At 43.6% G+C, this 17,201-nt stretch overlaps 1 protein-coding gene across 1 annotated transcript in view; it reads right to left on the reverse strand.

The window, feature by feature from the left end:
• Positions 1-16,542: 16,542 nt before the first annotated feature.
• Positions 16,543-17,201, reverse strand: part of LOC130370323 (pyruvate carboxylase, mitochondrial-like) — a 254,949-nt gene continuing 254,290 nt past the window's right edge. The window contains exons 26-27 of the mRNA XM_056576055.1: positions 17,124-17,201; positions 16,543-16,740 (exon numbers count right to left, since the gene is read on the reverse strand). The exon at positions 17,124-17,201 is cut by the window's right edge and continues 24 nt beyond it. Coding sequence (XP_056432030.1) covers positions 16,588-16,740; positions 17,124-17,201 — 231 coding nt within the window. The 3' untranslated portion in view covers positions 16,543-16,587. The remainder of the gene's footprint in view (positions 16,741-17,123) is intronic.

The following is a 17,201-nucleotide window of genomic DNA, read 5'->3' on the forward strand; positions in this document are numbered from 1 at the left end:
ACACCTGCATGCACATGCCCACTAGAAAAAACTCTTCTCACTGAGAAGAGATGTGTGGTACCAGATTAGATACAAAGTTCGGTAGACATTACAAATGACAGTTTGGAATACACCAATATCATTACAACTACTGTTTCTTCACCTCTCACTTATTTTCTTAAGCGCTTCGGTTAATTAGCAGTTAATAAGTGTTGCTTTTCAGCATCCACGCTCGGCCCGTCGTCGTGACAGAGATGATCTGCGACGTAGCTCCATGTGATGGAGACGATGGAGTCGACAAGATGTCTGGGATGGAATAGTGAACAACCCCGGGCCTATTTTTTCAGTGTCTTCACCCGATTCAGCTTCACGCCTCGTTGTTTTGGTTTTGTTGTCATGACAATGTTCCAGCATGGTTTTCAATCACCAGCTTTGAATAAATGACAAAACCCAGCATGTCTCAGTCTCAGGCTGGAACCATTTCAATAAGAAGTTCAGACGGAAAATAGGAACACCTTTGCAGCTCGCCTCGATAGAACGACTCCAGAAAATAAGAGCACAAAGGTTTAATTAGCATATATATCATTCAACAGCGGAAAAATCTGTGTTTCTTTCAACTCACGCCTCCTCTTGTTTCAGACAAATTCCTATAGTGTGCTGGGAAATTTAACACCTACGAAATTATTGCTTATGCAACAGCACATGATTTGTTCAGATATGGATCCACAAATAGTGTGATTTATTCAACTTGTATAATATATGTAATTTCTGTGTATTAGACAAGATGAGATTATTTAGGAATTGACGTGTTTGCCTTTCTTAATTTAAAAATACAATTCTTAGTAATAATATTCCTGCTTAATAAGGACGTGTGTTATAGTGATGTGGAACCGTTGAAAAGATATTTCTCACAAAGCAACATGATGCTATGTTTAAAAGCACTTAAAGTGTTCCCAATGTTAAGCCTTGTTCATTATTCATTATAGGGCCTGTGAACAGTTGCCTACATATAGGTCTCCAAAGAATACACTGCACAATATCTAATCTCATCTGGGGTAATCTCTCTTTACAACTGTGAGTGCTTCGAACACTGAATTCACTCACATGCCCGCACACGCACGCGCGCACACGCACATGCACACACACACACCTATGGCTATATCAGACAGCATCAATCTGTTTTCCCTGAGCTGTATCTTTCAGATTCCCTTCCAGACTCTCTGTCTCTCTCACACACACACACACACACACACACACACACACACACACACACGCGCGCGCACACACACGCGAGCGATTATCTTAATGAGTTTGCATAATTTACACTGATCAATTCTGGCCCATAGCACTGTGTGTGCGTTTGTGTGTGTGTGGGTGGGTTTGCGTGTGCATGTATGTTATTTGTGGCTCATGCAGCTATGGTACACCATATGGTTACAGCAGGGTCACATGTTTAAGTGTGACCCTGCTGTAATTCGTGGGCCTAATTAATTTAGGCCCACGTATTCAAGAGAAATTTGCCCTCTCACACAATTTATAAATGTCACCTGGGTCACGTTAGTTGCCATTTAAAAAAAGTGTCCAAATGACAGCGGTTTGACAGGACTTTCATTGAATATTTGTTTGGAGTGATGTGCTGTGAATTATTTAGTGCCGAGTTGAAGTCCTGTTTGTGAACACAATGCTGTCTTCTTGTAAGGAGTCGCTTTGGGAGACTAACGTCAGGGGGTTCGTTTGGAAGGGGCGATTCATCCTGACTCGTGGGATATCTACGTAAGTGGAAAATGTACTGCGAGCAGGTCAATATCATGAAATAAACCACTTCAGGATTATTCAAGATGGTTTTGTGTCATCCTGAGGGGGTTCATTTTACTATAATGACCGGATCACTGTAGGCATACTTTGTCCTGTTTTTATCACAACTACTTATTAAAGAAATCAATAATCTGACACAAAATATAACAGCAAAAACAGATTTTATTGATTGAAAAAATATATTGCATTGCTCCCGCTAAGAAAAGTTAGGCAGTTATATGCTATGGTTATCAATAGCGTCCATTGCAACGGTCAGCTATTCAGAAATAACCGACCGTAGAACGCTGTAATTGGACCAATGAGAATAGAGTTGGCTTATTTAACAAAGCTGCGTAATACTTTGCATTAATGAACTAAATGTAGGTCAAGCGATTATCTCCACTTACTTCTCTTATCTGCAACACCGCTGGCACCCCAATCCCTGGCCTCATCCCCACTTATCTTAGCGTCACACACTTAACACACTTCATCACAATTGGGGACCGTTGCATGAAAAGCCGTGCGTGAGCTAAAAAGTTTTTTCTTAGTCCAATCGAATCAAACATCTATTAAACGCTCCAGCTCTCTAACGTTCTGTCAGAAGGGACACATGATGTACTTCATACCTGCTCTCTGCTGCTTGCCTAGGTTTGTATAGTATTTGGTGAGTCTCCTGAAAATGGCTTCCGCGCCCCACGGCTAAGTCGTTTCTACCGCTTTCCCTGTCATCATAAACACAACAGGTGCACATTGTTCAAACCACGGCGCGACCAGATGGTTTGCTCAGCGAGCTACCTCTGCTTTTCAACATCTCCATTAGGCCTCCTTGCAATATTATTCATGTGTGAAGTGAGACTTACTGTGGGATGAAAGGAAAAGGAATGTATGAAGCATGTGGATTAGCTTTCCTTTTTGTAGTCATTCAGCAGAGGCTTTTATCCACAGCGAGTGCAGATGAATGTCGTTACGGAGCAGGTAGGGGTCAGGTGTGGTAAGGATTTGACCGTTCAAGACCCCAGTTTAATGTCGATGTTGCCTGTGTCGAGATGTAGATCAGACATGATTTTGAACAGGTCAACCCCTCTCGCGGTCTACACACGTTCAGAAAATGGGCAGCTGGTTATCCATTGAGTTCCATTATACTCCAAACTAGTGTTTAGCCGCACCTATAGCTGGGTCTTGATTTGTCCAACGCTAATAAGCGGCTACAAACAGCCCTGGCTAGGTGGTTTCCTCCAATAGTTCCAACAAACAAACAAATCCAAAAGTTTCAATCATGTGTTTACACGCCAACGTGCATGCTCATGGACGAAGAGACTGAGAACCCCAGTTCGATTTTCTTTTCAAAGATATGGGCTGCTTTTTTGACGGTTTGATAATTCTGGATTTTGAGTTTGGAGCAATATTTCCATAGGTCGCCGGGGTTAGAGTAGGAGGAGTAGTTTTTGTTTTTTGAACTAATTGGAAAGCAGCCTAAATATTCTGTGTATGCACACGTATATCCGTGGAGGGTCTCCCCCGGGACTGAGAGGAGAGCAGGTCGAGTTCTTGAATGTTAATCGTCCTGGTCGTCCGTGGTGAATATTGGATCCAACTGTGGAGTTTTTTTATTGCTCCTCTGACCCACAGGTCGAGAAAGATGTGAAATCTTGTGTTCAGTTGGCAGCCTCTAGTATGTACATTCTTACAACCAGGACATGACCAATCTGAAGGCTGCATTCCAAACAGTTCAAAAACAACCATTCCTACCCACCGCGACTCATTGAAATTGTTGAGTTGCACTGCACTCTACACACATTGACATTATAACGTACCTTCAACGCAGTCACTGCAGGGCCGTTTATAGGGGGACGTGAACGGATAGAACCCTGCTAGTAGGAGGAGAAAGGTTGAGAATGTTGTCTCGCCATCAACTGCTTAGGAAGGTACAAGAGAAGAACGCAGAATTAAGCAATGCTTACTAAACCCCAGAACCCCTGATTTCCATATCTAATGATAAGCTAGGCTAGCATTAATTTGCTGATGTGTTGCATTTCTTCTCCACAAGCCTTTGGTAAAGTAGTCGCTTTACAATTATAGGATTTAACATCGTTTTGAATTATACTTAATTGATCCCGAAATATAAATTCTGTTTACTAGTACTGTACTAAATAAATACCTTTACCTAGATGACAACCTTTATCTCAATGACAACCTTTATCTAGATAGTTACCTTTATAGAGATACATACCCTTGGATAAAACATATGTTTATCGAGGATCATACCTATATCTAGATACACACCTTTATCGAGATAATAAATACCTTTATCTAACATACTTTTACCTAGATAATACATACATTTATCTAGATGATACCGTTTTCTAGATACAGAACTTGATCTAGATAATACATACCTTTACCATACCATATCTTTGCTCCGAATTCCTACTGCGCTCCTCATTTCTCAAGTCTTTGAGCATGTGCAGTGGCTTGTAAATATAGATTACAGCTGGGTTTTTCAGCCACTATTGAGGAAAACTACCTAGCAAGGGCAAAATGCTCTAACTTATGTTGGACAAAGCTAAACATTCGCTTGTCAGAGGGAAAATCAATCAATCAGTCAATGCAAAAACATCACTCAACTCACCGTTGAATGATGAAGGCTATTTCTGCAATGACTAAAAAGCATTGCAGTCTGATGATCGATCAGTGATATCAATCGTGTGATCGATTAAATCACATCCTACGTCCTAAGTTAAAAAAAAAAACTGCCTTGACGATATTGGAGCTGAGAATGGTCTCTTAAAATGTCTCGCTGGGCTGCTCTCAGCACACAGGCTACAGCAGCCTTCTGCATTCATCGAGTGGATAATCACCATTCATCACACCATCTAATCTGGGCTCCTTGTTATATCCACTGATACTCTGTTGTTTTTTTTGTCAGTTCCTACAGGGATTTTGCTGCCAAATATAAAAGGTGTTTTTTGGCCGCTGTGTGTTCGCCGTGTGTGTGCGTGAGCGTGATAGATTGAGACGTCAACGAGCACCAACGATATCTGTGGAAGTGTGTGAGGGAGACGGAGAGGAAGCGAGGGATGGGAGAGTGAAAGTGGGAGAGGGAGAGAGAGAGAGAGAGAGAGGTTTCGAGAAAGGGAGGGATGGCGAAAAAGGGAGAGGGGGTGGGAAAGAGATGGGAGGGGGGGGGGGGTCGGGAGAAACAGACGGGAGAGTTATTTTGCTCTTATGTTTGTGTTGCCACGGTAACGGCGTAATAACGAGACACAGACAGTAGCCACTTGCCGTGTCATGATGACCAGTGTGTGCGTTTAACGCGTTGAGGAGAGTGGCAGTTCTTTATTCACACTCACCGTCTCCTGTCTTGGTCCTTTTTATTTTAACGCATTTATGCCAAAACAAATTTGCATGAAAGGGCTGAGTGGAACGGGATGTAAACCTTTGATCCTTGGTTAAACGACGCTTCAAAACACACTTTGAAAGTGGCCATTGGGGGGGGGGGGGGGGGGGGGGTTATTATATACTGGGTGTAACGCCAGGATAATAACAGTGCTAGTATCAAACCCATATAGGCTTCCTAGTAACAGCCATACCAATAACTCTCAGAACGCAACAGCTCAAAACAAACAAAACCCTTGAGGCCTGACAGAACCTGTCTCATTCCTCTTCCCCGGTCTCGCTCAACGCTCGGCGGATCGTTACTGAAACACCTCGTTTTGTTCCCCCCCCCCCTGGACCCGGGAGCCCACAGAGTCAGCGTGGCCTGCGCTACAAAGAGCCTGTCATGAGATGTGTCTAAGGGCCTGTAACCCCTGGCGCTGCACGAGGCAGGGCTGTTTATAGGCGCCTGTGGATGGACAGACCGCCCACAGTGGCCCCCCCACGGCGGCCCCCCAAAGCCCCCTGCTGGTTTGTGGAGAAAAGGTTGAGAATGTTATCTGGCCACCGACTGTTTAGGAAGGTACCGGAGAAGAACGAGAGAGTACAGAATAACCCAAACGCTACCAAATGCTTACTAAACCCCAAACCCCTGATTTCCATATCTAATGCTAAGCTAGGCTAGCGTTAATGTGCTGACGTGTTGGATTTCTTCTCCACAAGCCTTTGGTAAAGTAGTTGCTAAAGTAAAGAAGTCGATAAAAAAGTAAAAGTCGTGGACTTCTTTTTACCAGTAGTGTACCAGATATACTGTATGCCTTTACCGAGATGACTATCTCGATACATACCATTATCTAGATACATAGATTTATCTAGCTAAACAAATTTATGTAGATAAATACCTTTACCTAGATAACTATCTTGAAACATACCATTATCTAGATACATACATTTAACTAGATAAAGGTATTTATTTAGTAAAATAGCTAGATACACACCATTATCTAGATTCATACCTTTATTTAGGAACCTCTATCTAGATAATGGCATATATCTAGATAAATGCCTTATTATACACACTTTTATCTAGATACACCAATTTATCTAGATAATACATACCGCTATCTAGAGTTAATACCTTTATCTAGATAAATACCTCTATCTAGAAATTACATACCGCCATCTAGATATATACCTAGTACAAATGAGGGCAGGTAGTACAACTCTGAAGCCTGAGGTGAAGATGAACCCTTCGCAAACCCTTTTTATCCAAAGCAGAGCTAGCGATGAAGAGGAGCGAGGAGAAGCCATGCAGCAGGAGTTGAAGAGGTCCTAGGAGAGGCCATACTTAAAAAAGTGCCGGCGGGCCCACTCGAGGGATGGAGCGGGAGCAGGTGGATCAAGATGACTGACAGGCAGTGTGACTGACAGATGTATCCACCTGCCTCCCCCCTCGTCTGACAACTGCCCACCCACCCCTCACACCCCTTGTTCAACCCCAGAGGATTAAGGGGGGGGGGGGGGGGGGGGGGGGATCGGCCGAGCAAGCAGTCGAGGGATTACGGCAACGGAGGCAGCAGAGAGGGGATTACAGCGGAGAGGAACTCGCACCTCAGGAAGCAAAGCCCTCCCCGCTCCTCCCCCTTCCTCCCCCTTCCTTCCCCCCTCCTTCCCCCACCTCCACCCTCCACCCCCCTTACTTCCCCATCCTCCCCCCCGATGTCAGAGGCTCGACCACGGGGGGTAAGGAGTTGGGGAAATATGGCTGGCCCCGCAACTTTCTTGTTCTTGTTGTTCTTCTTGAGGTTGGTGCTCTCTGGCTTCCCTCCGCACGGCACAGCGGGGAGGAGCGACTGCACTTCACAAAGCGCAAAGAGGAGGTGGATAAAAAGGGATTGAGCAAAGGAGAGCAACAGGAAAGGGGAAGGGGAAACGACGTGGTGGTGGAGCGCTGGTGCACAACAGCGGGAACATCCTCATGGAGTCGGGGAACATCCCACTTCGTCGGCGCTGGATCGCATTCAAATGTGTGTATTTGTATTCGGTTCACATGCTGTACAGAGAACGGATGAAAGAGAAAACAAGGTCCTGAATGTTGATTCATCTGCTTCTAATAACGGGTTGGTGATTAAATAATCATGAAGAGAACATCAGGGACGTTTTGTCCTTTAATGGTGATCCGTCACCCAGATTTGACACCTGTGGGATTTCTCTTCGGGTGAACAGCGCGAGTTCTGCCCTGGAATATAAGCAAAACTTTGGCCAATGTACAAGCTAATGTTGAAACTGACACATTGTGGTAGTTGGAACTAGGCCAAAGGTCATACTATGTTAACCGATTGACTTCGGAAACTTTTAGGCTACACTGAAGCTCTGCCGTAAACGTGTCGGAATCTGTGGCCTTCGGGGGGGATAAGAAACCCCTGACGTCCACGCAGCGATCGTCAGTGATCATAGTAGTTTTGCTTTTTTGGTTAATTTTTTTTTTGATAACCAAACTAAGATCACTTGCTCCGAAATACGATTATCCAAAGCTTTAAAATTATGGATTCGGTTGGGTCTGTTCTGATGACTGTGAGGCATTCGAATCGATGGACTGACGCGTGAAAGGTCGCCATGGTCATGTCCAGTACTTTTCCTTTTATTTCAATAAACACAGTCAGTCAACCTTGGTTTGTTTTAGCTCCCCGACCTCTGAACCTCAAATAAAGTTTATGTTCCAAAGACAAAAATTGTAATAGTACAACCCAACTTTTTAACAAATGAATGACAAAATGGCAAAATGGATTTCGAAAAGTTCAAGGAAGTGATTGATTCTATATTCTTTCATTTCAACCAGCAAAATGAAACCAAAGTCCAAAGACTTATTGCTACTATTTCAACTTAGATTTCCTCTTCCAATATGTCCTTCATTATAAGGAACATGTTAAAGAAAATAATCCTAATAATAATTATAGATTGTAGGCCTTCATAGATGTGGTCATAAGGATTGTGGAACGGAGACAAATGTCTCAGTTTTTCAAAAAGGATAAAAGTAATCGATTAATACATTTTTAAATAGCAAAGGTTTTAGGTTGCCTATGAATATTCATTTTGAGAGAGTTGGTAATGAGTCTCATGTCTATGTGACTCGCCGAGCTAAGGTCTTTCTATCTACTTTATACATAAGGAGGCGTGGCCGATTATAAACAATAGTCAACACAATAAAGAACAACTCCCTGTTCAAGTAGTTTCTTCGGCTACAAGATAGTAAACACATCATAGTAAACCATTGGACATGTAGGTAACTGCCAAATAATTTACTACAGTAATCCATTTATCATGACAAGAAAAGGCAAAATATCAATATGTCCAACAGAAATAATAACATATTTGTTGATAGATGCACTGCGAAACCACCAAGTCATCATTTCAGAAATCAGGTCACCTTATTGGCTGCGCCAAGAGACCTCACCTCCTCTAAACACGATTTGATAGGATGGGGTCTCCAGGACATCTGGGGATTGGCTAAAGAAGAGCAGCTCTGTTAAAAGTAATCCTAGAGGCAATAAGAATAAAGATAACAGTGCTCATTACATTAGCCCGGGAACCTTAGCCAGGCTCCTGTCTGGGCAACGATCTGTGGATAATGTGTGTCTAAAGGGCGCGTGTCTGTCCTTTCCTAACAAATCATACCCAGCATATTACAACTGCATATTGCCCCAATAATGGCCACTTGGTTTATTGAATCAATAATCATCCGGATAACTGTTAGTCTGAGGAATATATAGCCAAAGCAGGCAATGTAATAACACCCTTATGGTGGGAGCTGGTAATAAACTGTTCAATAAAACTAAATTGGCTTGAGTGTAAATGGGTTTAGCGCTTGATTAGTCAGTACTTTATCAGATAAACTGTAGGGGTTTTAAACGACAGCTGAATGAAACAGACAGGCAGGCCATTTCTGAGGCCTTGTCATGATGGTGTGTACCAATTATTTTGTTGTGGAGCTACAAAACCAAAGGCTAATTCCCAAATGCATTAGTACACTGACACACTCACTCAATGGAGAAGGATTGAGGGTTAAGTGTTTTTGACTTAATATTAGTGTCTTTTGATGCATAAAATCATCGCAGGTACCCTGGAGGGTTTGTTGTTAGCGATCACAAAGATTCTCGTCAAGTGAAGATCACGACTCCAATACGTTTGAATGCAAGTGAAATAAATTACCTTGGCAGCAACATTGTAAAGGTTGTGCTTGAATAATTATCAATAGCAGAAAGGTGCTGTGCGAGGGAAAGGATTAGAAAACTTTCCTTGGTCGTCTGACTACTGCAAATGTCTGAGGCTGCTTGCATCGTGATAGAGTTAGAAGAGTTTAACATATAATCAAGATATATTAAGATTAAGGAGAGATTTTTCTTTAACACTACAAAAAAACACTGCTTTCCCATGCAATTGTACACCCAATCAACTCATTGTAAAGGCTCAAGTCATTTGGTAGTCTTTTTAGATGTGTGATTCATAATGTAAAGTATGACCTCTGACCAGACGGTCACTACGGTGTTATTGCCAGAGCAGGGAGAGCTGTTGGACATCAGATCTGGAGACCTGTTTTCAATGTCCTGCCAAGGCGAGTCTCCTCGCATGGAAACCTAAAATCACCCTAGGCTGCTTTGGTCTGGTCAAAGGTTATAATAATATAACTATAGCCCTGGAGTCTAATAGAAACCTACTGAAGTCTATTATACAACTAGAATGTGTTTGGTCCATAGATAGCATATAAAATGGATGTAGCATCCGGGCAGATCTCAGGTATTCCAACTGCATCCAATTCTCTTGGCTTATGAGCGTCGCCATCTTGTCATAGTTCGACTCCGCCTCATTTCCTCTAACCAAAAAAGGGCATTGATGTGACGTCGGGGGGAGGGAGATACGCCCACCTAGGTGACGTACACCGAATTAGCTCGTGGCTCATTAGTTTTTAAACAATCGGTTGGTACAGTTGACCGCAGTGCAAGGCATCTTGGCACCGGAATGAACAATAGGAATAATAATGGGTTGAATTTATATAGCGCTTTTCTAGACAATCAAAGACGCTTTTACAGTGAAGGGGGAACCTCACTAGCCACCACCAGTGTGTAGCACCCACTTGGGTGATGCACGGCAGCCAATCTGCGCCAGAACGCTCACCACACACCAGCTTGAGGTGGAGAGTAAGGGAGGATGATTAGGGGGACAGATTGAATGAGCCTGGTTGGGCCAGGACACCGGGGAAACCCCTACTCTTTTGAGATAAGTGCCCTGGGATTTTTTATGACCTCAGTGAGTCAGGACCTCGGTTTTACGTCTCCTCCGAAGGACGGAATGAACGCAGTCTAGGTCAAGACGACGGAGATAGCATGCTAATCCTGAAAACTAGCCTCCGAGGCGAGGTGAGGGTCAGCGGCTAGCTGTCACACAAGACAGAGGCCACGCCCCTAATTATTCATACGTTTTAAGTTTTTAACCTCCAATAAAATAAGAACTAGCCTGCTGGGGGTATGAACTAAATAGTTGTAAAATTCGGCGGGAAAAAACGCCAAATCTGGCAACACTGCCTGCACGTCCTCCATACTCCACCATCTGAAAACAAAGCTGATATGGAACATAAACTGTGATTCTGAAAAAAGTATAAAGGTAATCTAAATTCGTGTGTGTTGATTTGTTAAATGGTTTGAACGAAGGTTAACGTTGAAAATTGACAAAGTTAGGATGTCTGAAGTAGTTGAAGGGTTATCCACAGAGCCGTCTGCCTTCTCTTTTTATTTTACATTGTAAAAAGAAAATGCTGAAAAAGCGTAATAGTTTAAAAAGTTGAAAGAGTTGAAAAACGCAGAGAGATAGCCATCTTTTCGTTAAAGACCTGGACGTTTTGATAGTTGAAGGGTTTCTGTAGCTGAAAGTATGCAGGAGCAGTTTAAAACAGGAAAACAGAATAAAGAAAACTTAAGAACGGTAGATGTGCTTGCAGTAGCAACCACACTAATAAAGAAAACTTAAGAACAGAAGATGTGCTTGCAGTAGCAACCACACTAATATAGTCTGCTATAGAGCTTCTAGAAATACTATAGAAATAGGAGTATAGAGCTACTACTATAGATCTACTAGACACCTACTATATAACTAGTATACTCTACTATAGAATTAGTAGAGGCACTGTTAATAACTAGAACACTGTTAATAACTAATATGGATCTACAGGAATGTACTCTAGAACTAGTACAGTCTACTATAGAACTATTAGAGACACTGTTAGTTCCTACAACTGATCTACATAATGGACTATAGAACTAATACACTCTACTATAGAACTAGTCGATTCTAATATAGATCTGTCGAGAGACTACTATATAACTGGGGGAGAAACCATAAAGACTCAATCAACACCTCAACCATCCCCCAGAGAACTGTACCACACTTTAAATAATGAGAAAATGATGGTATACAAAGATAGGTTGGTTATTTATAAGTGCTTGTGTAGAACTCTTTCCTTCCCCGGCACCTCTCTGTCTCGGAGGGAACGTGAACGTTGTGACCAGCGTTTCTGAATCTTCACGCGAATCCTTGGTCACCATGGCGGCGAGGTACCAACATACATTTAGGGGCCTCTGTTTCCCAGAGGGGGCGACACCCACTCTAGCTTCACAGTGCTTGATGTTGCCATAAATGTATTCCCTCCCATGTACAGTAGAATAGGGTTATTCATGCGCAATGAGCAACAGAAACGTTTTTTTTTACGAAATCTGCTGATCCATGTCAACTCTTCAAGGGTTGATTTCGTGTCACCACGTGTGAGTGTGATTAGTGCCCGAGTGACATTTATATATACATTTAGATGTTTAGCAGATGCTTTTACAATAAGAGACATCACTAGTTGGCGTGTCCACCTAGATGTATGGTGGATAGATCAGTCTACCAGCTTACCCAGTGGAATGTAGCAAATGTCGCTTATCTATCCATCATACATCTAGGTGGACACGCCCACTAGTGATGTCACTTGGGCACAGGGAAAGGTAGATTTTCAAACGGCTTGTGTGTATGTGGAGGATGGCTGGTTGAAGGAACCTCACCAGGCCCAAGCCAGATGAGTGGACTCTGAGGCTGGGTGAGGCTGTACATGCTTTGTACATTGAGCAAAGGGTTAAAGCAGCCATCCACCGCACACACTCAGGTAAGATCTCCAGTATGGCAACATGGAATGCCAGCGTCATCTATCATTGCCTGCTAACCTTACAATAAAGGAGCATTCAACACACCAGCCTGAGTCCTTTGTCTGGAGGAGCCAATTGATGTCACCTGACATTGCTCCCATGTTTGTGTCACCTAACATAAAAGACAGATTAGTCTCTCTCTCCTGAAGACTTAAAGACCTGACCACTTTGCAAGGACAATAGGCCTCATTCATTTTGCAAACCAAAGTGTGCCAAATCTGAATATTTTACTCATACATGACTTGGATTCCGATTTTGTGTGAACAGCACAAATCACATGAAGCTGACCTATAAATTTGGATTTGCAATCTGACCTATAAATTTAGATATAGGTCGGATTCAGCTTCTTTGGATCACAATCCAACTCTGGTCAGTCATATATGACTCATGCAACTTTAACGTCATTCTGGATCGACATTCGTCACAATTCCGTGCCGTCCACCTATTCAGTGAACAGAAATAGTGTCGACAGCTGTGCTTAAAGTCAAGGGAGAGATAGTGACAATAGTCGTCAAAGTAGTAATGTGTGATGGAGAATAATAATATTATATTGCTCTTTTATAAGCCGATTCGTCACCCACAAGGAAGTGACTCTGCTAGTCTGCAATTATTAAACTCTGCAATTGAATATATATATTTTTACCGCTTTTGAAAAGAAAATGAAATAACGAGTGATGCGTGTTATTGTTCTTTGGCACTTGCGGTTCAATTCAAACTGTGACCAGTTCAAAGTTCATTGATATTGGCTAAATTTAAAAAAGAATGTCAACAGAAAATATAACGTACCGAATATGAGCAATAAATCGGAATCAGTCACATGCAGTGAGAATGAAGCCACATCAGAAACGCTGTAAAACACAAGAAACCGGATCCCTCATGGAAAGAACACAATAAAGGTAATTCTATTGTTTATTGACGGAAAATTTTACTTTGTCGATCAATCTCATGTTTTCATTTTTGAAGGTTGAGCGGAAACAGGATAAAGTAGGGAGAGGTGTCTTTAACTTATTCCAAAATACAGAGAGAGGCTAGCAGGAAAGAAGTAATCTTATTGTGCCTACAAATAACCATCAATCTCTGAACAATTCTATAAATTGAATGATGATAGCTGGTTTTATTAAAGTTGTGGTTATGGGGCACCCTCCAAAAAACTGAACGGTGAACTGGATCCATCGAGGGATGAGCGAAAACACAGAACATTCAGTAAGGGTCAACTTTATTAGAACTTTATTGATCACGATTATATTCAGTTAAGACAACATTTAGCACTTTCATTCCACCCTGTAATCATTTCATTCTCCCTTTTCGTTGCCCTGCTATCTAGAGCTAATCATACTGTACATCTGACCCGAGGTCAAACTAATGTAAACTACCAACCAAAATTAGTATTTTCTATAACAGAAGTTGGTCTAAGATGTTAAGACAAAGTAATTTAACAAAAAAATCTTGGAAAAAAACACTTTGGAAAACCTCATGGACCTCAGTTCCCCCCAATTCGGAGTTGACATTTGACAAACCCAAAGAGCAAGTGTAAATAAACAGTTGGTTGTAAAAACAAACAGAAAAAATCAAAAACCAAAGATCTTCTATTCATATCCTGCCCTATTTTCACATCCACAAAGCACAAAGACACAAAACAAGAGGTCCCCATCACAACCTCGCGGCCGTGAGAAAGCGAACATTTAAGCGCCACTCTTAAGATACACGAGCGACTACGTGCTCGTGGTACGTTGTCACGAGTTGCTTCATGCGCCACTGCAGCCTTAGTTTACGCTCCCATGTGGGAGGTCTTTTGCGTTATTGCGTTTAAGTAGGAAATGTGCAAATGTGCAGGGATGAGTTTGATAGAGAAGGGGCTGGGTTGGGGGGGGGGGAGATGATTCAGCAAGGGAGAGGAGGAGGGAGGAAGCGAGGAGCGATGTCTCAGAGAACGACCGTCAGGTGCTTTTCAGTGAGAGGAGAGAACAACTGTAGGCGGCGAGGAGGCCTTCTCTTTAACAAGGTTATGTTTGTGGGGGTACTCAATGGCTTTTACCATCAAAATAAGAAGGTCACCAGGCTAGGTGAACACCTTCCAGCCATCACACACTCCGTGGTAAGTAAGGGCCAAGTGTTTTTTAGTCTTCAAAAGGGTCCTCCAAATTCCTCAGCATAATGAATGAATGGCCACACCATCTCAAGTTTTGGTTTGGGTTTAGACACTCACATAACCTAAACACAGCAACTTGAAGACCACACACTAACAGTTTAAACAAGGAGAGACGTGAGCTCAATGTCAAACGACAAAGTGTCAAAACAAGGTACATTTTGTGCTTGGTTTCCATGGTGACTATACCACACTTAAAGTGTCAATGTTTTTGTGCTTGTGTGCGTAATATTTTTTAGCCGACGCTTGCATTTATCTTCGCCTGTGAGCACACTGGTGTGTGTGTGTGTGTGTGTGTGTTTGTGTGTGTGAGAATATTTTACGTCCACCAGACTGGGTTGTAAATTTAATGAAGTTTGTGTGTCAAACAAACGATAACATTCCCTCTGCTGTTTGGGGTTAGCAAAGATGTAGTCACACACACACACACACACACACACACACACACACACACACACACACACACACACACACACACACACACACACACACACACACACACACACACACACACACACACACACACACACACAGGTGGCGTATCCCAGCCCCCCGGGGCTCATTAGTGTGGCTGATTTCCCATCGTTTGATGGAATTAATTGATAAATTAGTCAGAGAATGAGTCAAACACAGCCCCACAACACGCCGTCATTAGGACACAGTTAATCCCTTTCAAAGCCGTTCAATAAAGCTGTTGGACCAAAACAAGGACGGCCGTCCTTCCTTTGAGCTTCTAACTTCAACGTTTTCTCTTAACGCAGACTTTTCATTGCCCCCGTTTACGGTGCCCACCGTGTTTAAAAACGCAATTTTTATCTTGTGTGTTTACGGTCCTGGTGGAATTAATATGAGTCTGGAATCAACAAAGAAGACGTTCCACACCTTTTAACGGGAACCCCAGACGAGGGGGCTCAGAGACAGACGGTGGACAGACGAGTGCCTAGCCATCGTTATCTCCGTCCGATGTTATGTTTCTGAACGCGTTAGAAGTTGGTGGAAATCGAGAAAATATTACAAACTCCCTCCCTCCCTCCCTCGATGTGTTCGCAGCCTTTGACGATAAGTTAAGGACAGTGAATTCAACAATTTTAAAAGAAAAATAGTACATATTTGCAGAAGAATTGAATAACTAATATCTATGAGATGATTTTAAAGACAAAAAAGTGAAACATAACGTGAACATGGGTTTCCCAAACCCTAGGCAAAATAGTTCTTTCTAATCCTTGTGTTGCCCCTCCCCACAGTGACTAATGGTCCTCCTCAAAACACGTTGGCCTTTCACTGTTTTCTTCAATTGCTGGGTCAAGAGATATTTCCATTCTTGGTATATGAATGGAAACAGCGAGGTATCAGCGTAGCGATTTTATAGTCTTGGGTTAGTGTTAAAAATACATTTGTTGGACAACGTAAAGGGCTAAATCATGGAATGTTGCGAAAGTAGCGTTTTAATTAGTGTTGAAATTACATCTGGCTCTAAAGGAAAACAAAAGTAACGCAGAGTTAATTTATCTTACTAGGAGGACTAACCGGCACATTTCAGATTGGATTGGACTTCAAACTAAAGTCGTCTAATTTGCACTTGGATGGCGTTGTGGGGGCTGAGATCGATGCAGCAGTCCTGGGGAAGGCATTAAGGGGGTATTAATGTTAACACACCACCGCTCGCATCTGCCGTCTCCGACACAACAGGGATGGCTGGGAGAGACCTTCGGCTGTATTTATTTCCCCCCCTGTTTCTCCTCTCTTTTAAAGAACAGACTCCAGAATGTCAAGAGTTCTCTCCCCTGCTACCGGCCCTGCCCTTTTCCCCACGCGCTCCGCGTCAACTCCATCAGCCCATTTACACACACCAACCGCCTCAAGCTCAAACAAAATCTGATTTTTACATCTCCACCCCTTCCCCCCTCGGTTTTAACCCTCCACTCTTTCCACACGTCCGCCTCTCTCTCTGGTATCAAAATGTCACCCGGCCCCGCCTCCGCACACACCCACACCCTGCTCCCCCCTCCACCACCTCCTCCTCCTCCTCCTCCTCCTCCTCCTCCGTCGCCGTCTGTCGTCCTACTCCTCGTCAATCTCCAGGATGAGGTCGTCACCCTCCAGGGAGGAGTCGACCGTGACGTGGAGGGCCTTGACGGTGCCGGCCAGGGGGGAGTTGACCACCGTCTCCATCTTCATCGCCGACAGCACGCACAGGGGCTGGCCCTTCTCCACCTGGGAGGAAGAGGAAGAGTTGAGGAGGAGGGAGACAAGGGGGGGGAGATGGCAGAGGGGTGGAAAGGAGGAGAGGGTGACAACGGGGTGGAGGACGAGAAGGATGAGAGGGAAGGCAGGAAGGAAGGAAGGAAGAGTTGATGAGGAAGAGTTGGAGGGGAAAGTGGGGGACGAGATGTAGCGAGAAGAGGCGGCGGGGGCCGACAAGGAAGCAGGGGAAGAGGAGAGGGTGAGGAGGAGGAAGAGAGGAGGAGCTGAGGAGTTGGAGGAGGTGGAGCAGGAAGTGGGGCTGAGGAGAAGGAGGCGGGGGGGATGTGGAGGAGAGAGGGAGGGGTGAGGGGAAGACGAAAGGGGGGGCAGCTGGGTGAGGACGTCGTACTGACCTTGGAGCCAACTTCCACTTTGAGCTCCAGGACCTTGCCCGGCATGGGCGCGCCCACCTGGCCCTTGATGGACTTCTG

This window comes from Gadus chalcogrammus, chromosome 17, assembly GCF_026213295.1.
Source record: "Gadus chalcogrammus isolate NIFS_2021 chromosome 17, NIFS_Gcha_1.0, whole genome shotgun sequence".
NCBI lineage: Eukaryota > Metazoa > Chordata > Actinopteri > Gadiformes > Gadidae > Gadus > Gadus chalcogrammus.